The 26,845-nt window shown below is 44.0% G+C and overlaps 1 protein-coding gene across 3 annotated transcripts in view; it reads left to right on the top strand.

Moving 5' to 3' along the window:
- The first annotated feature begins 237 nt into the window (after window positions 1-237).
- Window positions 238-26,845, top strand: part of FHDC1 (FH2 domain containing 1) — a 57,782-nt gene continuing 31,174 nt past the window's right edge. The window contains exons 1-5 of one of the 3 annotated variants that reach the window (XM_075930068.2): window positions 238-384; window positions 2,077-2,379; window positions 9,274-9,919; window positions 22,443-22,504; window positions 24,693-24,795. In XM_075930068.2, the coding sequence (XP_075786183.2) occupies window positions 9,419-9,919; window positions 22,443-22,504; window positions 24,693-24,795 (666 nt within the window). In that variant the 5' untranslated portion in view covers window positions 238-384; window positions 2,077-2,379; window positions 9,274-9,418. The remainder of the gene's footprint in view (window positions 385-2,076; window positions 2,380-9,273; window positions 9,920-22,442; window positions 22,505-24,692; window positions 24,796-26,845) is intronic. The other 2 variants (XM_075930070.2, XM_006111563.5) reach the window with 2 other exon arrangements.

The raw sequence follows: 26,845 nt of genomic DNA, 5'->3' as shown, positions 1-26,845 counted from the left end.
ACAGCGGCTCGTGCACAGCCTGGGCATGATGCTGTCCTACTATTCAGTTCAAAGGAGCGTGTTGCCACGGAGTTCAGTGGGAGGCCGAAGTTGCCCAGGGAATGGAGAGCAAATGAGAAGGCACCCGGCTCTGTTGCCCTTTGCGATGAGCTTGGAGGCTAGGATAGCATTGTCACCTGAGGCTGCCCCGCCTAGCGCTGCGCCTGCGTGTTACCTCCTCCTTCCTGGTCCCGGCTGCGGGGAGATGGGCGGAGGTGGTGGCATTATCCCGGATTCCCAGGGAAGAGCCCAGCGGCAGAGCAAGGCAGTCGGGAGGGAGAGCGAAGAGGCAGGGCGCATTCACGCCGCCCCTGCGGAGGGGCAGAGGGGCCGGAGGCAGAGAAGGTGAGGGGCCCGGAGAGCGGGCGCACGGCGGTGCAGGGCGACTAGCGCGATCGGAGCCTGCGGGCGAGCGGCTCCTGGCTGTTGTTATGGACACGGGTGCTGTGTCCACGGCATTTCCCGACTCCTGCGAGGGGCCAAGGGGAGGCTGCAGAGTTGTGGCGCGCGCGGTGCTTTGGCGGCTGCAAGAGCCGAGCGAGCGCGGGACCCCGTGGCAGGTTGGTCGGAAGGAGTCATTTCTATCGGCAACCCGGCCCTTGCCACAGCTGGGAAATCACCTGGACCTGAGCTGCTTGCAGGCGATCACGCCCGGGAGCCTGCGGGATGAAGGCTGGGGAGCAGGGAGAACTCGCCTCTCTTCCCGCAGGATCAGAAGGAAGTAACAGCCCCGCAACCCCCTTTCCTTCCACTGCACGTTCACATCGATGTCTTCCTCCCTGGAAAGCACGGGGGGGGGGGAGAGGGAGGAGGGAATCTCCTTTTAATATAGATGCCGGTTCTCTCTTTTTCAAGGACCCCGCCATTTAACAATATGAACCATTTGCGCCACTGAGCAGAGGGGCTGGGCAACCTGTCTAGTCGGGGTGCTGAGAGCCATGGAAGCAAATTGTAAAACCTGGATAGAAATGGAAACCACTTCAGGCCAGCAACCCCCGCGCCCCTAGTTCCAGCCTTTCTGTCACTGTGACCGTACCCCAGTGTGAAAGGCTCCCTCCCCCCGCCGAGTGTGTGACCCAGGACCGTGTATTTACTGCTCGCTTGACTCCCTTGCTCAGTCGCTTCAACGTGAGAGGCGGAAAGGGCATTCGGAGTAAAGGCAGGTCCCGGCCCTGCCCGCGGAGTGAGCTCGGCAGCCCCGGCTTCATCTCTAGTTGGGACGGGAGTCCCCTGAAGTTGAGGAGCTGGAAGGCGGGGGCAGCCCCCGCCCCTCTCCGCGGCGCCACCGGACCGACACGTACTGCTGGGCCCCTGCCTGCCTGCGTCCCGGCTCCCACACGGGGTGTTGCTCTTCACGCCGCCCTCAGCCAGTGACGGATGCTGGAAATGCTGGGCTGAGCGCGGCCATGGCTGCGAGCCTCTCCCCTCCCGGGAGCATGGAGGGGGCGGGCGGGGTAGGATGGGGCGGGCTGAGTGGCAGCCTAGAGGCCAATGGAGCGCGCGAGGCGACCCGGGGGAGAGAAGCAGTTGTGTGGGGGGGACCCCTCCTGCTGCTTGGAGGGGGGGCTCTGAAGCCAGCGTAGGGCATGGAGAGGCAGCCTCGAGGAGCTGGGCCCCCCAGCTTGTGGTGTCCCCTGCCGCCTCTGGGCGGGGTGGCTTGGCAGAGGCTCGGCCGGGCTTGCCTTCCCCCAGCCGCGGACTGTGCAGCACCCAGTCCAGGGCGCCTGGCTCGGTGCGCACGCGGTGCGAGAGCTCAGAGCTCCCCCCTCCCAGCCCCTGCTCTGGAGGGGGAGGGCAGGCTGCAGAAGGGGAGGGGTGTGGGGGGAGGGGGTGGCGTAGAGCGGGCGCTGGGTGTGGGGTAGGGCGGCAGCCAGGTTCCAGCTGCAGCACTTGCTGTGGAGGGGAGCGCGCAGGCAGCATCTCCCTAGAGGGCGGGAGGTGACGCGCCGCAGCCCGCACCGCCTCACCCTCGCTCCAGGACAGAACCACTCTGCAAACTTGGGCTCTCAGTGGGGTTTCTTTAATTGCCTCTCTCAGGATCCGCCCAGCGAAGCCAGCCGGAGAATGAGGCAAAGGGGGTCGGGGGTTGACCCTTTCCTCTCTGGATTGCAGCTGACCGGGAAGGGGAGGAAGAATCATCCGACCGGGATACACTTGTTGGCTGACCTGTAATTAGCTGAATCAAGCCACTGCTATTTCCCTTCGAAGTCGGGTTTGCGCAAGACAGAATCTAGTAGCAGGGCAAACTACTTACTCTCAACCTTAGGTTGAAACAACTCTTCTAAAGTGTCCCGAGGTTTCCAGGACCATGTAGTGAGGCCTTCAGTTAAAGACCAACCTGTAAGTAACCAATTTTTACTGCCCTTTGGGTGGTCCTCTAAGGCAGCCTTGTGTGCGCACACATCTTTTTATCTGCACAAAGGACCAACCTTTTCGGTCTTTTTTCCCCCAATCAAAAATAAAATATTAATACTCCATCTTTCATCATTGTCTGAAAATGTCCTTGGAATCAAATGGCTAGCTTTTAAACCAACATGGTTTTGTCTGCTGGCCCCGACCACACAGTCACTAGTCTTCACTGGGGGTATTTATGCATTGATTAAAACAGGTTTTGTCTTTTTCAGTCATTCTTTTAAGGAATATGTTTCATATGAGAATTTTCTCAGGATCTGTACTATGGTCATGTTTTAAGCTGTTGTGATTAATATGAGCCTTTCTTTTTGTACAACCCACATTTTGACAGGATGGATTTCTAGCTATAAATGGCAGAGCTTTCTGTTGCTGTAACTGTGGTTGGTAACTAGTTGCTCCATTTACTTCTTTGTATCGCTATTGTTGAGATCCAGACATCTAAGTACTATAGAGAGAATTGTCCTGTATGAGCAGTCAAAGGCAGTGCTGTCTTAATGTGAGTTTGGGAGATAATTACACAGAAATCTATTTGGTAGAGAATAGGAAGTTTGTAGTAAAGGGTGGTTTGTAATTCATATTCTAAAGTTTATATTCTAAAACTCAATTTGTACACTGAATATATTTCATTTTGTTAGTTTGAGTATGCAAATATATTTTGTCTCTTTCTATGGCACTTTGGTTGGGAAACATTTTTTTAGAATGTCTTCTGAACTGGGAAATAGCTCCTCATTGTTCTGCAACATTTGAGGCATGGGTATGAGAGAAAATCAAAGAAACAATGAATGAGACAAAAATAAAATGCTCCATTGAATTAAAATGTTGGTATTCCTTTCCTTTGAAAAGTACATTCTACAAATCTGATAATGTTCAGTATGTGAAACTTAGTGTGAATATGAACATTCTTAAATACATAATAAAGGCATCACTTTAAATCCATTTTGTTGCTCACACTGATTAGTATTTAAAAAGCATGCAAAGATGCAGGTTGTAATGTTGGAAAAATTTAGTGTTGGTCTCATGTCTTCTCCCCCTCTCTTGTGCTCTATAAAATTGCATCTCCAGTTGAATTGTACCAAATGAAGTGTGTAGGGCACTATCATGCTCCCAGTGTATTTTACTAATCCCTAGTTATTAGTGGGAATTGCTGTTTTAGCCTATCCCTCCCTGCAGGGGCTACAGGACACCTGCTGATATCAATACATTTTGCAGTGTCCCAGTCTAGTAGTTTATCTCTTCTCTCCCACATTAGTAGCTTCCATTATGGTGCATCCACAAACTGAGTCTCTGAGAGAGGAATTTTGACATTCCTCTGTATTCCTTGTAACTATGGTACTTCATGAATCTGTTAAGAGCAGGTGACCTCCTCTACTTGACTATGCTTATCTGTGGGGACACAATAGCTGAATGCTTGTGTGTGTTTTCTGGTCTTCCTTTCACACATTTATTCCAGACTTCTTTTCCCTGTCCATCACAGTTGTGGGAAAAAATAAGTTTATTACTATTTTACCATCATCCAAAGTAACATGGGTTTAAAATGGTCTCTACTGTTATGTTTATCATTACTCCTAGGGCTTTTCCTCCCTCTTCTACTTATGGACTTAATCTTATAGAAGTGGAGAGGAGTCTCTTTTTTCCCCTGTTAATTCCCCGAAGGAAAGGCAATAGAATGCATGATTCACTTCCTTTTTGGACTATCCATCTCCTATACTCATCTGTGTAGATTGTAGCAGCTGTTGCAACACTCCTGCCAGCCTGCCTGGAATAAGAGGCTTAATTTGGAATTAAGTAGACCTATTCAACTGATTAGAATAGGGTACAAACATTCAACATTTGGATATAAAACTCAAACGCTTCAGGAGTTGGTGTATGTGTGTTTGTATTTGTTTATGTATCTATCTAGGGTGGCCTTTAGTATAGGTCCCATCTCTAGAAGTGACCAAAACTTTTGGGGGAGGTGTAGTACTTTTGACAGAAAACTGTGTTCAAGGGCTTTGCTCAATGATTAAATTTAGTACCACTTCATAATGCATTCTAATTAACTTTGTTTCCTGCAGATGAAATCATAGAATCATAGAATACTAGGACTGGAAGGGACCTCGAGTCCAGTCCGCTGCCCTCATGGCAGGACCAAATACTGTCTAGACCATCCCTGATAGACATTTATCTAACCTACTCTTAAATATCTCCAGAGATGGAGATTCCACAACCTCCCTGGGCAATTTATTCCAGTGTTTGATCACCCTGACAGTTAGGAACTTTTTCCTAATGTCCAACCTAAACCTCCCTTGCTGCAGTTTAAGCCCATTGCTTCTTGTTCTATCCCGAGGCCAAGATAAACAAGTTTTCTCCCTCCTCCTTATGACACCCTTTTAGATATCTGAAAACTGCTATCATGTCCCCCCTCAATCTTCTCTTTTCTAAACTAAGCAAACCTAATTCCTTCAGCCTTCCCTCATAGGTCATGTTCTCTAGACCTTTAATCATTCTCGTTGCTCTTCTCTGGACCCTCTCCAATTTCTCCACATCTTTCTTGAAATGCGGTGCCCAGAACTGAACACAATACTCCAATTGAGGCCTAACCAGCGCAGAGTAGAGCGGAAGAATGACTTCTCGTGTCTTGCTCACAACACACCTGTTCATTCATCCCAGATCATGTTTGCTTTCTTTGCAACAGCATCACACTGCTGACTCATATTCAACTTGTGGTCCACTATAACCCCTAGGTTCCTTTCTGCCGTACTCCTTCCCAGACAGTCGCTTCCCATTCTGTATGTATGAAACTGATTGTTCCTTCCTAAGTGGAGCACTTTGCATTTGTCTTTATTAAACTTTATCCAGTTTACCTCAGACCATTTCTCCAATTTGTCCAGCTCATTTTGAATTATGACCCTATCCTGCAGATTAGTTGCAACCCCTCCCAACTTGGTATCATCTGCAAACTTAATAAGCGTACTTTCTATACCAATATCTAATTCGTTGATGAAGATATTGAACAGAGCCGGTCCCAAAACAGACCCCTGCGGAACCCCACTTGTTATGCCTTTCCAGCAGGATTGTGAACCATTAATAACTACTCTCTGAATAGTTATCCAGCCAGTTATGCACCCACCTTATAGTAGCCCCATCTAAGTTGTATTTACCTAGTTTATTGATAAGAATGTCATGTGAGACCGTATCAAACGCCTTACTAAAGTCTAGGTATACCACATCCACCGCTTCACCCTTAGCCACAAGACTCGTTATCCTATCAAAGAAAGCTATCAGATTGGTTTGACACCATTTGTTCTTTACAAATCCATGCTGGCTGGTCCCTATCATCTTGCCACTTTCCAAGTGTTTACAGACGATTTCCTTAATTACTTGTTCCATTATCTTCCCTGGCACAGAAGTTAAACTAACTGGTCTGTAGTTTCCTCAGTTGTTCTTATTTCCCTTTTTATAGATGGGCATTATATTTGCCCTTTTCCAGTCCTCTGGAATCTCTCCTGTCTCCCATGTTTTTCCAAAGATGATAGCTAGAGGCTCAGATACCTCCTCTATCAGCTCCTTGAGTATTCTAGGAGGCATTTAATCAGGCCCTGGTGACTTGCAGGCATCTAACTTTTCTAGGTGATTTTTAACTTGTTACATTTATATTTTAGAAGGTAAAATAAAAAAAGATCTTTTTGTCTGACTTCTAGTAGTGCTCTAAAAAGAAGTTAAAGGCTTGGGTAGGAATGGTGTCCCTAGCCTCTGTTTCTCTGGAGGTGGGTGACGGGGGAGTGGCAGATCACATGAGGATTACCTGTTGACTTGTGTTCCCTCCCTCTGGGGCATCTGGTATTGGCCACTGTCAGCATACAGGATACTGAGCTATGTGGACTGTTGGTCTGTCCCGGTATGGACATTCTTATGTTCTTATGGCACCCTTCGGATAGGTCAGTCTCTGCTCTGTTCTTGCCAACATTTTGCCTCAATAGAACAGGTTCTAGGTCCAACACTGTTATGAGCTGTAAGTGAATGCATAATAGCTATTCAGTTTTCCATAGCATTAGGAGTATCCAGAAATTATAGTTAGCTTGAATAGTAATGTATAAAAAACTCAGGTAGATTTATTAAAACTTGAGATAAAGGCTTTACTCATTGAGTTGCATGCAGAACTCTCCCCCCCCCCCCCCCGCCCAATACTTTAATCCAGTGGTTCTCAACCAGGGGTATGCATAGATTTTCCAAGGGATACATCAACTCATCTAGGTCAGTTTTTCTTAATGTGGGGGTGGAGGGGCAGTTTTAGGCATATCACAAGTACATACATGGTCAGCTTTCTGGGGTGGCAGTGACAAGCAGAATAACTGCCTGGAGTCCCACACACCTTGGGGGGCCAGTGCAAAGCTAAGTTACATGCTTCAGAATCGAGTGGTGGGGTTTGAGCCTCAGACTCCTAAAAGGGGTGCAGTAGTTTAGAAAGATTGCGAGCCACTGCTGTAATGTATCTGAAGTTCTACTCTCACATGGTTAATATTGGGACTTTGATGAATCAGTATATCCCATCTTGTTTGATTAGGATTTGACCTTGTTCTTCCTAATGCATCTGAATTTATTAAAAATTCACATTTCGTCTACACTGCCTCTTTTTTGCAGAAGAGGCAATGCAAATGAAGCACTCATTAGCAACTTCTCGTGCTTCATTTGCATATTCTCTTCTGATGCTTTTTGCAGAAGAGGTTTTTACGCAAGAAAGTGTAGACAGGTCCATTTTGTGCAAAAAAACCCTTTTGCCCAAGTACCTGTAAACCTCATTTTTTGAGGAATAAGGGTTCTTGCACAAAAGGTTTTTTGTGCAAAACGGACCCGTCTACACTGCTTTTTTTTTTGCACAAAAACCTCTTCTGCTAAAAGCATCGAAAGAGAATATGCAAATGAAGCACAAGAAATGGCTAATGAGCGCTTCATTTGCATTGCCTCTTCCACAAAAAAGAGTAGTAGACATAGCGTTAAGAGAAAATGAATACATCAAGGTCTGTATTAGTTTCTATATAAGAGATAGCTTGATTTAAATTTGAAGCATGGTCTCCTTCCTCTTTTTCATCTCCTTTTTTCTCTTTCCCTTCTTCCGCCGAAATATCCTCAGAGCCTGTATTTTCTGGGTTCCCCAAACTCATGAACATCTTTACTTCAAGAGAGTGAAATAAATAAGACTATTACATTGAAAGTAATAAACGTGGTTGTCTGCTGCCCACAAGATTCTGAAAAGGACAGGTGAAAAAGACAGTGTTCTATCAATTTCTATGTTAGCAGAACATCTGTCTGATGGCTTGTCTTTAACTTTTTTTTCTCTGTGCATGTATGCTATAATGGTTCATGTCTGGCAGAGGTAAAGGTGTCTCTTTCTTCCCCTACCCTGCCAGTAATTTTTGTTCCAAAACATTAAGTGATCTGCCTTGCTGTTAATTATGTGAGCATTCTGCCAAATCAGAGGACCAATGCCAAATGGATAAGGCTGATTAATTAACAAACTTCTGTTTAGTAGTAGTCTTGCCCAAGTGTATTGCTGTAACTTTTTTATTATGTTTCCTGTTCCTATGCTTTGCTTGTTACTTTTTTAGTTTTCATCTCACTTGCCCATGCAATACCACTCAATTTGGTAATATTTATCTTTGGTTACAGTGTTGTTTAATCACAACCTCCAATACACAAGCAAAGAGATTAAACAATAACATTTTTAGCGAGGCCTTGTTTTTAAGACGACTTAGATATTTTCCCTGTAAATATTAAACTAAAAAATGTAAATCTGTTCATTGATGTGATTGACCTCACAGACTTTTAAATTATGCTTAAAACTAACTAGCTTTAAAATTGTTGCAACTGATATCACCTTTAGTTGAGAGGTGTCAACATGAAAAAAAATCCAACTGTCACAGTAACGTTGAAAACTCCTGATGAGCTACCAGATTATCTCATCTAGACACACAAGTTTAGAGCTTAGGCTGTGTAGTATATGGTTCGAGTTTACATTTTTTCACCTTTTTTCTACCTGTAGTGAGATCTGTGCTTATTGAGGTAGCTATAGTAATTTAGATATCTGAGTGAATTATAGACACACATCCTAATAAAATGTAAATTTTGGTAAATGTATTATAACATGACCACTAATGACAATGACAGAATGAGGATGCTTATGTTTGTGCTATTTTAAGGAATGCATTTTTATGGTCAGTATCAGTAATCATAAATATTGCAGTTTTATTAAGAATCCAGGGTTTGGGGATTCGCTACACTTTATTCATGAAAACTGCATGAAAAATATTAAGGGTAAAAACCCCATATGCTACATAATTGAACAGTCTGGGAACATTATCTCAATTCACCAATGAAGGGGAAACCATTTAAAGTAAAAATCCTCATGCAGAGCATTTGCCAATATAGAAATATGTTCTAACTCTGCATATTTTAATCTATAATGATTTTTTTTAATAAAAATGACTTGTTGAAATGTGTTCCATTTGTTGAAATGGCATGGGATAAATATTTTTTTCTTTTAAAATTTATATTGAATCCAGATTAGATGTTTCAATAGCCTACCTCTGGTCTCCTCAGAGGCACTCAATTCTTTAAATTTGAGGTTGTAAATTATATTTAATTCTCCATAATTAGCTGACATTCTGTTGTGGATGTACAAAAACGTTGTTCTTCTGAAAATCTCCTGTTTAGATTAAATTAAAATGATTAATGATTGCTTTACATGTAATTTTATATATTTGCCACTAATACATTCCTATCTGTACCAGAGGAAAATATCCACTTTCTTCTATCTGAATTTCACCATTGTGTTTTTTGTTGTAGGTTATGAAGATGGTTCAGGACTCCCGCATTGTTTTTGCTGTTGGTAGATTAGAGTTTAAAAGTGTCTGACACAAACTGCTACTCCACTGTTCAATGTTTCAAGGAGATCCAGAGAAGTAAGTCTCTCCATAGAGGAGAGACTAAAATGCATGTTATGAATTGTCTCTCCTTGGTCAATGATAAAGAAAATGGAGCTATTTCAGTTGGAACTGGATTAATGATTGAAGATACGACAACAGAACAAGTGTCGCAACCTCCTCCAGCTCCATCGCTGCCTCCACCATGTTCATTCATGAGTGCTGGTTCTCCACCTCCATCACCAGAGGTGCCTCCACCCCCGCCCCCACCGCCCCCCCTACCTCCACCTCCTCCTCCTCCAGGACCTACCCCACCTGCTTTGTCACAGTTTATAAATGGGCATGGCTCTCATAGCAAAAAAAAGCGGATACGGAGTTTTTTCTGGAAAACAATTCCCGAAGAGCAAGTCCGTGGTAAAACAAATATCTGGACTATTGCTGCAAGACGGCAGCAGTTTCAGATTGACACAAAAACAATTGAGGAGCTTTTTGGGCAACAAGAGGAAACCAAGTCTCAGGGTCCCAGAAATCGAACTTCAAAATCATCATTTAAAGATACTAAAGAAGAGGTAAGAATTTGGAAGTAGCCCTGCATTTCTGTATCTGTATCTCTATGAATTATTCACTGTAAAGTCTTTGAAACTGATGTGAAATCTTATAAGTTGCCATTTGCCATATGTTTTCTTATCACTTTACCTAAAAATCTTGCAGATGCATAAACTGTTAGATTTATGCTTTTATTTAAAGATACTTGTTTGTGAAAGGCTGGCCCTGTTATAAATTACCTCCATAAAGTCTCTTAATTTGATCACCTAAAAAAGGGTTGTATTTCAGAAAGAGAGAATGTGTTTCCAGTGGTTACTGTAGATTTTGTCTGGCTAGTCCTTGATAAATCTTCATTCCAGGGCACAGAGTACATGAAGAGTACAATTACAGTGATTCACTCCCCGCTACACACACATTATTTTATAAGCATAACTGCATTATGTCATTGTTTTCCTCTTCAGTTGCTGCTTTTGAAAGCACACATGTAAGGAGTTGTTAAAGGAATCTAATAAGAAGGTTTTCATTAGTAGTTGTTCAGAGGAACAAAAGTAAATGATGTATCTTGAAGGAGGATAAAATAATCAACTTAACACAAATGTAAAAAGATTAAACTTTGTTAAAACTGTGATTGTTTGGAGACAATATGAAGGAGAACACATACAGATGTAAGTGAAACAACAAATTTTTTCTTAGGGCCAGTCGACACTACCACTTAAGTCAATGTAACTTACGTGGCAGTGAACATCACCCTGCTGAACAATGTAAGTTACAGCAACTAAAAGTAGTGTCCACATTGCCCTTTCCCTTCAGGTGCTGTTACATGCCATATCACTTCTCCAACCAGGGCCCTAACCCCTTTATGACTGGAAACTCCCTCACAGTCCTCTACTACTAGCACCACCGCCCAGACCTGCTGTGCCTAGAGAATTCCCCGGCATGCTGCCCATTCCTTGCCCAGTGCCACACAGCTACACAGTGCTTCTCTAGACCCCCCATTCCTGGCACCCCAAAACACAGAAACCTCTCCCCCTGTCTATTGCTCAGCACCCTTAACAGACTTCCCAGAGACACACTCCCCTGTGTCTTACCCCCCAGCCATACTCACTAGCTTTGCTGGGAGGTGACCTTATCTGCCAGGCTGAGCATTGTTTTGGCCTCTTGGGAGCAGTGCAATCTGCCTGGCTGGAGTAGGAGCAGGACCTACCCGGGCAAGGCTCCATCAAAAGCACTTGTCTGGCATGGCCCAGCCAAACCTTCGCTTCCCACCCCCCACATTGGCAAAGACTAGCCTGTCCTCTGCATCCAGGCCTGGCCAAAGAGTTCACGGGGCTCAAGGCAGCACGCTGTGTTTGGATGAGCCGCACAACCGCGCGGCTCCTAGTCAGAGCAGTGAGTGAGCGGCCGGGTGGGCGGGGCTGGGAGCTGGGCAGCATGGGGCCCTGAATGCGCGGGGCCCAAGGCAACTGTTTTGCTCACCTTGCCTGAAGGCCAGGCCTGTCTGAGCCAGTCCCAGGAAGTTTGGCCCTGGGAAGGTGGACTGCTGGACCCCATGCAGTAGAAATCACTGAAAGCTGTGGTGGGAAGAGGGGCAGGCTGGGACGCAGTCCCCAAGACCAGGCTGACCATTCCCACCAGCTCCACAGCCAGCAGTCCTGTTCACTCAGTGTGGTGGAGCCTCACTGCTGGGTGGTGAGCCCCCTACACGCGAGTGGGACATGCTGTCTGGGAGCCACTCACCCAGCAAGGCCTGAGCACTTGACTAACCAGGGTAAGGGGCCAGACCCAGCTATGTGGATGGTTTAGAGGGGTCAGTAATAATGGGCCCTTTCTTAGTATGGCCATTGGCACCATTGTAAACCTGGTATTGATGCCAAAGTCAGTATGTTCACATTGTGAGAATGTTTCTACTGAAGCTGACAACTTGTGATAATCTGGTCGGTTGTCCTTGTAGTTGAGATTGCAAAGAGTTTGTCTTGGATGCCAGTGAAACTTTGCAACGGCCCTTTTTTTACAGCAAATATAAAATTTGCTGCCTGGAATAGCCAAACGTTGACTAAAACAGAAAAGGTGTTCTCCTTAAGTAGCTGCAAAGCCTGAACACTGATATCTGTCTATATCTTTATCTGAAATGCACTAGCTAGCAAGTGAAGAAAAGAAAGCTGAGGACTATGTTTTTGTTTTAAGACTCTGTTGGTGGGTTGCTCTAGGAAAGTGTGGCTGTTATACTTTCTCCCAGTGCCATAGGTATTGGCTGGTGTTTGATTCACATGGGACTCATCAAAATCTGATTCCATATCAGCTGTTGACATTGTACCATCATTGACAAGTTGGCCAACAGAGCAAATGTAGTTAACATCTTACCAACAGCTGCAAATAGTCCTTAATGGAATCTCGAGAAAAGACATTGTCATGACCCCGTATGGCTTCAAAGCACAAGTAGAAAAGAATGATCCTTCCTGCAAATATGCTCAGGCATCTAGGTATCAAGCAGGAGAATGGGAAGTGGTTGCTGGAACTTGCAGTGATTATTGCCTCTCTTCTGCTACCCAGAGAATCACCAGTAGACCTGTTACAGCCCAGATGATTTGACTAGGGCTCTTATCAATCATGTCTTTATTAATAATAGTTAGTAGTCAACTAGATATCAACCAAAGTTGGTAGTTGCTGAACTAGATATAAGCCAAAGTTCTGACTTTGTCACATAGTTAACTGTCTGAAATTAGTCAGACTCAGCCAAAAGTTTGTATTAGAATTGAGCTATTGATCAGCTTCTATTCTGAACTGCTCCAGACCATTGAAACATTACAGACTGAAGCTTCTCTCCTTTGGGTTTGACTTTGGACTGTCATCAAGTCATTGTGTAAGAAAGATAAAGAATCCTGGTGATTGATTTGAGGTAGCTAGTGTGGTATAGGCTGCAGCTGCCATGCAAGATTTCTGCAGCTTTTATTAAACTTTGCATTGGTGGCATCAGCCTATTCAATAAATAATTGGGATAAAAGCAGTATCCAGAGTGTACAAGATCAGTTTTATCACTGGGCTTCCTAATTGTTTATGACCTACTGTTCCTCTTCTGCTTAAAGTGTATGTGTTGGGGGGGAGGGAGGGAGGATGAAGAGGGAGTAGAGCCACCTCCTTTCAACCAAGAAGAAATGATAGCCTGTAAGCTGATATCTGGGAGGACATCAGGGTTTTATAACCTCACTCCTGAGTTGCTAAAGACTAGTGAGGGTACTATTGTATTGTAACTGCATAGGCTTTTTCAGACCATCTGGTGCAGGTACTCTACCCAACTGGATGGCGTTTTGGCTTCTGTTCAAAAAGGTGGTAAGGCCAAGTATAGTAACTGTAGAGGTATTATGCTGTTGTTGGTCCCAGGGAAAGTTTTCACTTCCATGAAAGTCTTAAATCACTTACGTGCTTTATGACAAAGGCTGGGATACTCATTGTGTTTTTAGACCTGGTTGCTCCTCTTTTCACCAGATCTTTACTTCTGAGACCTTTTTTTGAGAAGAAGGCTGAATTTAATAAGCCAGGTCCAGCACTTCTATAGATGTCTGTTTTAGTGCACTGAGCACATTTTTGGGGTCTGATGAAGTGACTCACAATCAACAATTGAGTCAGTGGCAGGTATGTGGTTTGGCTCCATTTTCTACAGGAGTTTGGCAAGGCTGCATTCTGTCACCATCACTGTTAGGTATTGGCATTGGTTGACTGCATTGACCTCAAATATGCCCATACAGTGCCTTGTTGTCTTTGTTTGGTGAATCACTGCAGCTGATAGCTGGGCAAACATGAAGCAGTGTGTATTGGTCCATTTATTAATCAGGATAAAACCAGCTTCTTGGACATTACTACAAAGCAGCTTCCAGCTTCAGTTTATGACCAACTTAGTATTAACCACTGTCAAATGGGATGGTGAATAGGTGGGAATTGTCAAATACTTGGGAAGCCCTCACAGACAGTTCTGTGGGATATTCAAAAGATGTGGACACTTGTGTAGCATCAGCCACTTCTGTGTTCTGGTCCCTTTGGAGGTTTTGCCACATAAAGCTTGCTTTGATGCTACGGCTTTGTAGAGCCAATTATTCTGACTCTTTTTTAGACCGCCATGATATGTGGGTGCTGAGGAAAGCTGAAGAGCTCTAGAGTGAATTTTTTAATCTTGCAATCTTCATCAGATGTTCCATATTAAGTGGTAGAAAAAGATCAACATGAGGATATTCATAGCCAGTAGTTGCCTCCATCTATACAAATTTGGTTTCAGTGACTTTCGTGGTACAAATCTATTAGGATGAAGGACCGGTGAATTGTGATGCATGTTTACCAAGAAATGTTGCTACTCAGTCAGCAATCACCTGGTCACCAAAAGTTTTGGTGATATAAAATGGCCAATGGATGACAGACTGAACATCTAGGTGGATTATATTAAGAACCTAGCTAGAGATTAATTTGGATTGTGTTTGATCTGCAAGGAAATATGTTCTCTTGGGGTTTGCCTTGACATTGGTAATGAATATTAGTGGGCTTTACAAGTAAAATTATTTTTAAGACGGGGTCATGTGAGATCTGCTTTAGTGAAGGGGGTGTTTACAATCCACAAAAAAATCTCCAGTTGAGAATAGGTACCAAATGTTTTTGGTGGTTAGCACTGGAACTGGCGTTATACAGGTATTAGTAACTTCAGAAATGATGTGGAGGAATTGGCATATGTTGTGTTGATCAGATTTTGCACATGATACCAGTACTGGAGGTTTGGCACAAAGAGAAGATTGAAGAAGGGTCTAGAAAAACAATGTTTAAGTAACAGCAAGAGGCCCAGGAGGGAACCTAATATGAAAACATTCCAAGATTCCAAAGTGCAGGGGGGCTTCACTGGTTGCCCTCAAGGTCTCTTCCAGCTTAACATTTCTATTCCGTGCCCTTAAACAAGAAGAAAACAAAGGAAAACTCCAGTGGGAGAAGGATGGACGTTAGGAAGGCAGAACAAAGATTAGTGTAATGAAATGCTTGTAAAAATAGAAGTTATATTAGCCCCAAATGTACAGAATAAAGGCCAACATTTTAAAGGGAAGAATGATTTTGTGTGATTGTGTGTGCCCAGTTTGAGACTCTATAAAGGGCTAGAATTACAGAAAATCTGTCCCCTTTAAAGAATATTAAGGTGAAAGTAATTTTGAGGTGCCCCAAATAACAAATTGCTTATGGTCAAGAGTTTTAACTGAAACAATGAGTACTGTATAATATCACATGCAGAGCAATGAGAAACAATATACCATGCCATATAAGAAAATGTAACTATTGATGATCTGTTGAATTTTGGTTTTGTACCTACCTTGTTTGTATGGCAGTAACTTGATGTACTATGCTGATACTGAAAGAGCAATTATTTATGTTCTCTTTAAGGGAAAGAATAAAAAAAATTAGATTGATTCACAATTTTCCTGATGCACTAAGCCAAATTTTCTGGTGTAAATCAATACTGATTTAAACAGCGATGATTTGACCACTGCATACAGTTTGAGGGTACAGAGTTATGTAGAAGTAAGTACTCCAAATAAAAAGAATACAAAGGGTAGTACGTAAGGTCTGAGAAGGTCAGGAACTTGTATAGCTTCTTACACAAATGGAGGGAGTACTCTTAGGTTTGAATACGTTCCCTGTCTAGGAAGGGGATGAGCTCCCAGACCCAGCGAGCTCCTAAAACACTTTAAATGCAGACCCGGCTTGAGCCAGGACTGAGCCAGGCTGTTGGCCAGGCTTCTAAAAATTTACTGGCAAGGGTGAGGGAAAGGAAATGCATGTAGTCTACAGCATTAACCTATAAGCTTTTGCTTATCAGTTAATCGACTACATCCTTAGTTCAAAAAAGAGCCAGATAGATTCATGGAGGTTAAGTCCTTCAATGGTTATTAGCCAGGATAGGTAGGAATGGTGTCCCTAGCCTCTGCTTGTCTGGAAATGGGTGACAGGGAGCGATCACATGAAGGTTACCTGTTGTGTTCCCTCTCTCTGGGGCAGAGCCGGCCCAAGCTACAGGCTGACATGACTTTTTTTCTCCTAAATTTGTATAGTTCTTTCTAATCAAAAGAATTAGGTTTTTTTAATACCAAAAATTGCACAAGTGCTAATGCAATACATCTAGGACAGTCATGTCAAACATGCGGCCTGGGGGCCACATGCAGCCCAATCAAATTTTTTTGCAACCCGTGACTACATCTTTATAAATTATCTATGTGTGGCCCCCCGGTTACATTGTTTATAACAGGTGTGGCCAACCCGAGGCTCTCAAGCCCCATGTGGCTCTTTGATTAAAGAAATGCGGCTCCTGCCGTCCAGGGTGCCCCATTGTAGGGGGCTCCGTGCGGGGCTGCCATGCATGCGCCGGGTGCCCTGGGGCGGGGCCACGCATGCACTGCACTCCCGGGGGTGGCGCTGTGCTCCCGGGGCCTGGAGTGCACGAATGGCTTGGGCCAGCCCTGCTCTGGGGTATCTGGTATTGGCTACTGTCACAGACTGAGCTAGATGGACTTTTGGTCTGACCCAATATAGCCGTTCTTATCAGCTATAAGACCTGAATGAGAATGTTTTACAGGATGCAGTGTATTTGAAGAATGGTAAATTTAGATTAGAAGTGAGCACAACAATTGGAGAATAGAATTGCCATGTAAAAGGTCATTGAGGGGTATCTTCAGTGAAACATTTGAAAGGAGATTAGATAATGCACTGAGCAGTGATAGTTTAACCCGCACTAGTTGCTAGGGCTTTCACTTATTGAACTGTGCAGGCCTCTCAGTGTCCATGATTAGAGGAGAGAGATTGAAGTGTACTCCCACTATTTACATTTGCTAGTCTGGCAGGAATACAAGCTAACAATAATCTAATTTAAAAAAATAACGTAATCTTTATATCACACTCTTTCAGACTTGTAATGAATTTTGAATAAAAAAGATAGGGAATTTCTAAGTTCTGGAAAAAAATCAAATATATATATATATATATATATATATTTGTCATTTGGCAAATGAGATTGTCTTGGATCTCCAGAAGTATGTTGGAAGCATACAAAATACAGCTGCATTTTTATATTAACCAGCTGGTTTCAGAACTTCACATATTTGGTACTTTTTCCCGACATTCCCATTGCGAATTATGTTAATTCTTTTTTTTATACTGACACCTTTGCTGAGTATGAGGTATTTGTGCAGCTGTCAAAAAAAAGTATGAAGCCTTTGGTGTCCTGAGTATTTGGAGTTATGGAAGCCGGGTGACAGTGTTAACATGAATCAGCTACCCTGTTCAAGTAAATCTCATGACTGTTTTTTATGGTTGTTATCCCCAAACTTGCAATGGTAAAATTTTAACTTGGATGAAATAAGCTGAGATAATTGCTGGCTTTTCAAATTCCTAGATCAGGCATGTCAAACTCGAAGTCTACTGAGGGCCACCAAAGAAAATGTACTTCTATTGGAAAGTCATAATTATTTATTATTAGAGATTATGTTTTAGGTATATATTTTAATATTTTTTCAGGTCTTGTTTGAATATAATACAAAAATTTCATGTGTAAAATTGTTTGATGTGTAAAATTGTTATTTGTATCCATGAAGACTTTGAGTTTAAGGTGCTTCAGCCCCTCCTGCTCTAACCCTATGCCCTCCCACTCTCGCAGAATCAGGCACCCCCAGCCTTCCTGCTCTAATGCAATTCCTTCCCCTGCCCCGGAGCCAGGCACCCCCAGTCCCCCAGCTCTAACCCAATTCTCCCCCAGAGCCAGGCACCCCCATTCCCCCACTCTAACCTAATGCCTGCGTCCTGGAGCCACCACTGCCACATGCTTCTCCCTCCAGGTGCTGGGGAGTGTGCAGAGAGCGGCTGGCCGTGAGCCGATGCTGGGATGTGTGCGTAGAGTGGCCGGTCATGAGCAGTCCTGGTGCACAGCTCAGAACCAGCAGGAGCCGCATTTCTTTAATCAAAGAGCCGCATGGGGCTTGAGAGCCTCGGGTTGGCCACACCTGTTATAAACAATGTAACCGGGGGGCCACACATAGATAATTTATAAAGATGTAGTCACGGGCTGCAAAAAAATTTGATTGGGCTGCATGTGGCCTCCGGGCCGCATGTTTGACATGACTGTCCTAGATGTATTCCACTAGCACTTGTGAAATTTTTGGTATTAAGAAAACCTAATTCTTTTGATTAGAAAGAACTATACATATTTAGGAGAAAAAAAGTACACTTCTTTTATTTTTGTCTTCAGAATTACACATACAATTCTTTAACAAACCTGTGTTTTGTTTTTGCAAGAGAACATGCAGATCAAGCACAATCTAAATTGATCTCTAGCTAGATTCTTAACATAATCCTGCTGGATGTTCAGTCTGTCACCCATTGGTAATCTTCTTGCCAAAACTTTTGGTAACCATGTGATCACTACTCATGTCTGAGTAGTGGCATTCCTGGGTAAACCTGCTTCACAATTCAATTATCTTCCATCCTAACATATCTGCACCAAGATAGCTGCTGAAACCAAATTTATGTGATGTTTATCTGAAACTAGATAAACTGAAGATTTGAGGATTACTTATACCCAATACATGTTGAACCTCTCTAGTCTGGCACCTTTGGGACCTGAGTGGTGCCAAACTAGAGAATTTGCTGAACCACAGGAGGTCAATATTGCCTAAAGCATTACCAATATTTCCAGTGCTTAGTGGACTCTTTGAATACATTGAGGGGTAAATTGGAGCTAAATAACACAGAACACTGAGAGCCAAGACTGATGGCTGTAAGCAAACTTTATTGGCCAGGGGGAAACTTGGCCATACCCATGATAAGTGGACATCCAGCTAACTAAAATCATGCCAGACCATGGATGTTGCTGGACTAGAGGGTGCTGAACTACAGAGGTTCAACATGTAGTGATTTGAGAGTGAACTGATTTTATATCCTTTCATTTAATCAGTAGGGTTGCCAGGTGTCTGGTTTTGAACCGGACAGTCCAGGAAACAAATTGAGCTTTCTGTCCAGGAAACATATTGAGAAAATACTGGACATATAAATGTCTGGTATTTTCTAATTAAGTTAGTTTTATTATTATGAGTATCAGTACGTAGTTGCATACTGCCTGGCTGGTAGACACGCTCACACTGCATGAGCATGTGTTATCAGCCAGGCGTACGCAACTACGCAGTAGAGAGGAGGGGAATGGGGAGGATGGAATCTCCAGGGCCAGACTGGCCTGTGCGCTCCCCCTCCCCCCAGGACCGTGCACAGGACGGGCAGCACCCCGGGATCTGCGTTCGCTCTGGCCAGCCCCGCTCCCTGCCAGCCGGTTCCCCCACCTCCTGGCCAGCCCTGCTCCCCCCTCCCGGCCAGCCCTGCTTCCCGCCGGCTAGTTCACGTCCTCCTCCCCCGGCCAGCCCAGCTCCCCCGACCCTATCCTGGCCAGCCCTGCTTCCCGCCGGCTGGTTCTCTCTCCCCCATTCCCGATCTCCCCCAGCCGGTCCCCCTCCCCAATCTGAGTTCAAGTGTGTCTGGTATTTTTTTTAAGCCATCTGGTAACCCTATTAATTTGCATGACCATTCATATGAATTAAAGGAATCCTGTTTGCTGATTTTTATATAAGTTATTATAATGGTGGTCATTGTATCTGACAAGTTACTTTTGAAATAGAAATGTTACTTTGCATAGTTCATTGGTATGTCCCTGGAGGTCATGAAACTTCAAACCTTTGTTATAGTTTGCGTCCCAGTTAACTGGTCATCAGCGAGCAGCATTAATATATAGATCTGATATGATATAATGAAATAATTGATTCCACTCTAGCTGGTGCTGGAATATTGTGTTTAGTTTTGAGTGCCATGCTTTAAGAAAGATGTGGACAATTTGGAGGCAATCTAGAGGAGAGCAACAAAAATGATAAAAGTTTTAGAAAAACTGACCTATCGAAGATAGGTTTTAAAAAATCCTATCTGTATTTAGTTTTGGGACTTGTCTCTTCTTAAAATGCTGAAGCATTGCAGTTGTACCACTGTAGTTCTTCAGTGAATAAACTATAGCTGAATGGGAGAATTCTCCTATTGATCTAGCATTGTCTACTCCAGAGTGAGATAGGTTTAACTGTATTGCTCAGGAATGTGAATTATTCATACCTTTGAGTGACATAGATACATTGCCTTGATATCCTAGTGTGGACCAGGCCTTGAAAAAAGAAGATTGGGTGACTTGGTATGTCTTCAGATATGCTAAGAGCCGTTATAAATTGTCCTTCAGCAGTTGTTCTCCATGAGTGCTGAAGAACAGATTAAGCCAAGAAGTAATGGGTTTATCTGCTGTAAAACAGATGTGGGTTAGTTATTTTAAAAAACGTTTCAGTTATAATGATAGTTACCTATTGAATACAGGCAGACCCCGGGTTATGTACAAGATAGGGACTGTAGGTTTGTTCTTAAGTTGAATCTGTATGTAAGTCGGAACTGGCGTCCAGATTCAGCCGCTGCTGAAACTGACCGCCAGTTCTGACTTACATACAGATTCAACTTAAGAACCCCAAGTCAGCTGCTGCTGAAACTGATCAGCTGCTGATTCCAGGAAGCCCGGGGCAGAGCAACTGTGCCTCGGGCTTCCTGTAGTCAGCGCTGGTCAGTTTCAGCAACGGCTGACTTGGGGACGCCTGGGGCAGAGCAGCTGGGGTGCTGCTGGGTTGCTCCAGTAGCACCGCTCCTCGGCGCTACTGGACCAACCCAGCAGCATCCCAGCTGCTCTGCCCCAGGCGTCCTGATTCAGCCGCTGCTGAAACTGACCAGCAGCGGCTGAATCAGGACGCCTGGGGCTGAGCAGCTGGGGTGCTGCCGGGTTGGTCCAGTAGTGCCCAGGGCGGCGCTGCGGGACCAACCGGCAGCGCCCCAGCTGCTCTGCCCCAGGGTCCACAACAAAAGCCTGGTCTGCTGGGGGGGCACACTAGCTGCGCCCCCCCCCCAGCAGACCAGGGACACGGGGAGCAAAGCCGCAGCGGCGGGGTGCCTCGCCTCTGAGGCTTTGCTCTGTGGGACCCGCTTTGCTCCCGGTGCCCCTGGTCTCCTGGAGACAGTCCCCAGAAGACCAGGGGCACCGGGAGCAAATCGGCAGCCGCGGTGGAGTCCTGCGCTTCTGAGGCTTTGCTCGCGGTGCCCCTGGTCTCCTGGAGACGGTCCCCAGCAGACCAGGGGCACCGGGAGTAAATCCGCAGCCGCGGCGGGGTACCGCACTTCTGAGGCTTTGCCACAGTTGCGGCTTTGCTCGCGGTGCCCCTGGTCTGCTGGGGACCGTCTCCAGCAGACCAGGGGCACCGCGAGCAAACCCGCCGGGGCTGCGGCTTTGCTCCCGATGCCCCATGTCTGCTGGAGACGGTCCCCAGCAGACCAGGGGCACCGGGAGCAGCTTTTCTCGCCCTGGAGTTCGAGGTGGCTGACCGCTGCCTGTGAGCTCCGGGGCGAGAGAGCCCCATTCGTAAGTGCGGATCTGACGTAAGTCGGATCCGCGTAAGTCGGGGACTGCCTGTAGATTACTAAAGTAGACTGTGGACTCCCCATCATTGAAAGTTTTTAAGAACTGTTAGGCATATGTCTGTCAGAGATCATATTAAATATACTCATTTCTGCTTCAGCACAGGGATGGACTAGAATTAGATAATCTCTTGAGGATTCTTTGAGACCTACATTTCTGTGAGAAAAATCTAGCTTGTTAGATGGTAAATTATAGTTAGTCTTCATTGTCTCACTAATATACTGCAGTTTTCACTAAACTTCAGTTCTGCAGGGCTTTTGTGGGTGGGCTGCGTTGTTTCCTGTTGAAGACTTGTTTAATACAGGTTGCACCTCCCTTAATCAGGTGTCTTTTGTTGAGCAACATCTGTGGTCTGGTATGACCACTGATGTTCCTGAATGAGAGAACCTTGGAGCAGGAGGCCAGCAGCTGGGAGCTCGGCAAATCTGGTGGCAGTAGGGCCACAATAGCCAGGGGAGTGGCGGTGCCAGGGCAGTCTGGGCAGTGATGGAACACTATCTTGGCTGCCTGCTGCCTGGCAGTGGGGCCAGGGCTGCAGCTGCAGCAGCCTGGGAGGGGAAACCTGGCCATGGCTACAGCAGCCTGGCAGAAGTAGCGGGGCTGGGCCACATACCACCAGGCAGCAGAGCCACAGCTAGGACTGGTCAGCAGGCGGCCTGACCAGACTGATGTATACAGCAGTGGGGAGGACAAGCAAACTGAAGGGCTGGTGTCAGGGGATCTCCCGTTGTCTGGCAAATTCCCTTATACAGGATCGATCAGGTCCCAAGGATGCCAGACCAGAGAAGTTCAACCTGCAATAGTTCACTCCTTTTCTGCTAACTCATGGATGATACCCAGATCTAGCTATTCATTTGACATGTGTTTTGGTGAAAATTCTTTTGTACAGAAAATTGTATCAATTACACTTTTAATAACAATTTAAGGAAGAATGTCTGTATTTTAAGATTTTCAGTCAGGTATTACTGGAGTCATGTCTCTTGCTTTCTCTCTCTCAGATTTCCATTTTGGATTCAAAAAGAAGTATGAATATTGGGATATTCCTCAAACAATTCAAAAAGTAAGCTTTCCTTCTTTATTCAATTACATAACCCAAGCTTCAAATGTTGGTCCTGATTTTAGCAGGGCATTGGACTCAATGACCTCCTGAGGTCTCTTCCAACCCTATGATTCTATGAAATCAAATAGTTACACAATGAGTCATATGGGAAATAAAGAAGACACTGTCATAATGGAATAGAAAAGGCGATGTTTCTTTAGTTTAGATTCTGCACAAATTTGTCAAATAACTGCAATTCATAGTTTAAGCAAAAACATGTTTATCTGGGTGCCACTTTGACTTACATCTTGTATACTAGAGAACTCAGTTTGATTGTTGCCTTGCCAGTTGAACTGAAGTTTCATGTGCAGTAAGAGAAAGCTGTAAACTCTCATGTAATTCAATGTGAGATGGTCTTCATTTTGTTTCCTCTCTTTACAAAGAAAGAATGGAATGTGGTGAGATTCCCACATCTAAGCCATTCTTTTTATGTGACAAATCTGAGGCACTGTCCCAGTGTGTTAGAGGAATCAAACGGATAAACAATAAAAAATCACCAGGACCAGATGGTAGTCACGTAACGGTTCTGAAGGCACTCAGATAAGAGATTGCAGATCTACTAACTTAGTATCTAATCTGTCTTTTAAATCAGCCTCTGGTACCAGATGGCAGGTAGATTGCTAATGGAAAACCAGTGTTAAAAATGTACTAGAGGTGATCCTGGCAATCACATGTCAGTAAACCTAACTTCAGTACCAGGCAAACTGGTTGAAACCATCGTAACAAACAGAATTATTAGACAGAGATTAATGTAATATGTTAAGAAAGAAAGGCAATATGGCTTTTGGAAAGGGAAATCTTGCCTCACTAATCTTACATTTTTAAAGGGGTCAACAAACGTGGATTGGCTACAGCAGAGCTACTTAACTTTGGAAGCCCTGGAGCCCACAATGATACAGCACATGCCGAAGGCCACAACTTAAGTCTCGTTGCATATACATGCAAATATATATGCAATTATTTGCAAATAGCTTCTTTCACACTAACCAGCATGAATATAAAGATTAAGGCAAGATTACACAACACGCAGGCCCCATTTAAATCAGTTCTGCTGATATTAATAAAATGCAATATTTATTCGATTTCCACCCATATGACAGCACTTTTAATGAGCAATGACAGTCCAGAAATGTAACTACTAAAATGCAGATCAACAGAAACCCATTACGTTAACTCACCGTGGTGGAACGTGTTCCTAGTGTAGGCCATATTCAAAGAATCCCACCTGCGGGCTGCGTGTTGAGCCCCGTGTAAACTCAAATTGCACCGCAGGCTGTGGAAGTTGATTAAAACAACTCAGTTTAGAAAAGATATGACTAAGCTGGTGGGAAGATATAATAGAAATTTTATAAAAATCATGAATGGGGTAGAGAAAATGAATAAGGAAGCATTATTTACCCCTTCACATAAAACAAGAGCCAGGAGGCATCCTATGAAATTACTAGGCAGCAAGTTTAAACAAAATGATGTACCGCTTCACACAATGACAGTCATGCTGTGGAACTCATTGCTAGTGGCTATTGTGAAGGTCAAAAGTATGACTAGATTAAAAAGAATTAGATAAGATCATAGAAGACAGGTCTTTCACTGGCTTTTAGGCCAGGGATGCAACCCAATCCAGGTGTCCGTAAGCCTGACTGCCAGATGCTGGATAAGAACGCATGACTCAGTAATTGACCTGTTCTGTTCATTCCATCTGAAGCATCTGGCATTGTCCGTTGACACAACACAGAATACTAGGCTACATGGACCATTGATCTGTCTCAGTATGGCCGATCTTTGGAGATGAATACACTTTTTAAGCGCAAGCCAGTGGTGGTGTGCCTCTTACGCACTGATTAGAAAATTGTTTTTCAGGAGAGACATTGCTGAATGTTGCTTTAGACCCGCGGTGTCCAACCAGTTCTGAAGCTATAGCAAATTAGCCACTCTCAACCAGCCGAAGAGCCACATTGTTCAAGCCAATTAGCCACATTCAACAGCAAATAGCCACATGTGGCTAGTAGCTGGCATATTGCACACCATGGCTTTTGACTAATGTTGAGGTGAACACTGATGCGTGGCTAATTAAAATTTTGTGCATAGCAGAGGTGTGTTTTTTCTCCAGTGTGTAACTGCTGAAATGTAATTGATTAATTGTGTGTTAAAGGCCTGCTGAATCCATAATTGAAGATATTAGTAAAGGAAAAGGTGATTTCTATGGATCTGAGATGCTGCGTGAATTCCTTAAATTATTGCCAGAAGCAGAGGAGGTAAGTAAGAGCTTTTACTTAGTGGCTATTTTTGTGGCAGAGCTGTTGTTGCCTGGGAGTCCTCAGAATAGCTTAGTTTCTCTTTAAAAGGGGCCTCAAAAATCTCTGGCGATCTGTGGATGAAAAAAGCATTAAGTGCAAATATGTGGTCTATAGGTGACAACATACTTGCTTGAGATACTAAGGACAGTCTTAAATCTTAATCATTCCCTACCTACTAAGTAGTTAAACTTTTCATTTGTTGGCACATCTTAATTAATGCACTGATAAGGTGGCTTTGTTTCTTAGACGTATTCTATTAAGTTACGACCTGTAAATTACTGTCAAACATTCTTTCAGCAGGTGCAGAAGTTCTACGGTTGGAACCAAACGCAGTTGCCCAGAACCTTCATTTAAGCTATGTCTAGACTACAGGGTTTTGTAAAAAAAAGCGGGCCTTTTTTTTTTCGAAAAAAACTTCACCTGCGTCTAGACTGCCATCGTGTTCTTTTGAAATTAAATCAAAAGAACGTGGTGGTTTTCACGACAGCAGTAAACCTCTTTCGAAAAAAGGCATTCTTGACCACAAACAAGGATTTTTTGAAAGAGAGCGTCCAGATTGCCTGGGTGCTCTCTTTCAAAAAAGCAGCTCGCTTTTTCAAAAGACTTGGGGCTGTCTAGAAGATCTCTAGATGTTTGTAGTAGTCTAGATGTTTCCTTAGAGCGCTGTTTGTTTCTGTGCTGCCTTAGTGATCCACAATCCTAAAGGTACCAATTTGTCTGCTAAACTTATGTCAACTGTCCACACAAGCTCTATAAAAGCAGTTTTTAAAACCAGGAAATTGGCAGTTAACATTCGGACCAAGGAGTATTGATTTAAATCAAAGTGATTTAAATAATTGATTTAAATAATGATTTAAATCACCATAAATAATTAATTGATTTAAATCAAGTTAGCAAAAAAGCTAAGACAGATGTTTTTAGAGTGTCCTTAATTTTGGAATAAGATCCATTGAACTCACGGTGTCTTCTGTTTTTGAGAAAACAAGTATACAGTGGGGTTCTCTTGGAAAAGCTGAGTTATGCTGAAGTAAAATAGGGAATAGCACTTATGGATGGCATCACCATAATGTTCCAAAATAAGGGATATGCATTCCGCATTATAAAATAAGAAAATAACAGTCAGTGGCAACTGGCAACTCTAGATTTCTCTTCCTGCACATTTTTGTATTGTACTTGAGTGACAGATTCTAAACCTAGTTAACTAATTAAACAAGCTGTAAGGATTAGCTAAGCTAAACTTTTTTTCTAGGAACATCCAACACAGTAAACAGCTTGGGAATTTACTTGTTAAATCCCACTTATACTAAAAGGCATAGAGAGAGCCTTGAAAAATGCTGCATTGCAGAGTAAATTATTTAAGTTTCTAGCCAGTTGATCCACTCAGCCATATCTACATCTTTACATCATTTTCTCCCAATAAGCAGTTTTCCTTATGAGGTTTCATTCTTGCAACTAGGCCCTGCATCACCTTCTTGGACTGCTTACTAGAGATGTAAAAATACATTAAAAAATGTAATCATGTGGCTGCTAAAAATCATAGCAATTCCACAGTTACATGTGCTGTGTGCTCTGCAATATAAAACTTAAATAAGCTTTATACTGCAAAGCCTGCAGTGAAGCCGCCCCGGGAGCGGGGCTGGCAAGGACTGTTGCCTTGACTCCCAGGGAGCCTTCACTGTGGGCTCTCCAGTCAGCATCCCAGAAGCGGAGCTGGCAACCTCTGCCGACCCTGCTCCCAGAGAGCCGGTGTAGTGGGGGAAAGAGGATGGTTGGCTTGCAATGGACAGGGGCTACTCTGGCAGGCCCCACGGTGCTGGGGCAGCCCCCTGCTTGGGCCATGTGGGAGCTGCTCCAGCCCCTACCTGTTAACTGGAACCAGTAAGCCTCACCCATTAAAGGTGAGGCTTACTGGTTATCCGGTTAATCTTTTCATCTCTACTACTTACACTTAACATGTTTTCCTTTTTTATCCTGACAATGAATATCATCAAAATATTCCCAGATAGGG

This window comes from Pelodiscus sinensis, chromosome 4 (assembly GCF_052426305.1).
Source record: "Pelodiscus sinensis isolate ZL-2025 chromosome 4, ASM5242630v1, whole genome shotgun sequence".
NCBI lineage: Eukaryota > Metazoa > Chordata > Testudines > Trionychidae > Pelodiscus > Pelodiscus sinensis.
The sequence above is the reverse complement of the archived record's forward strand: the minus strand, read 5'-3'. Positions and strand labels throughout refer to the sequence as shown.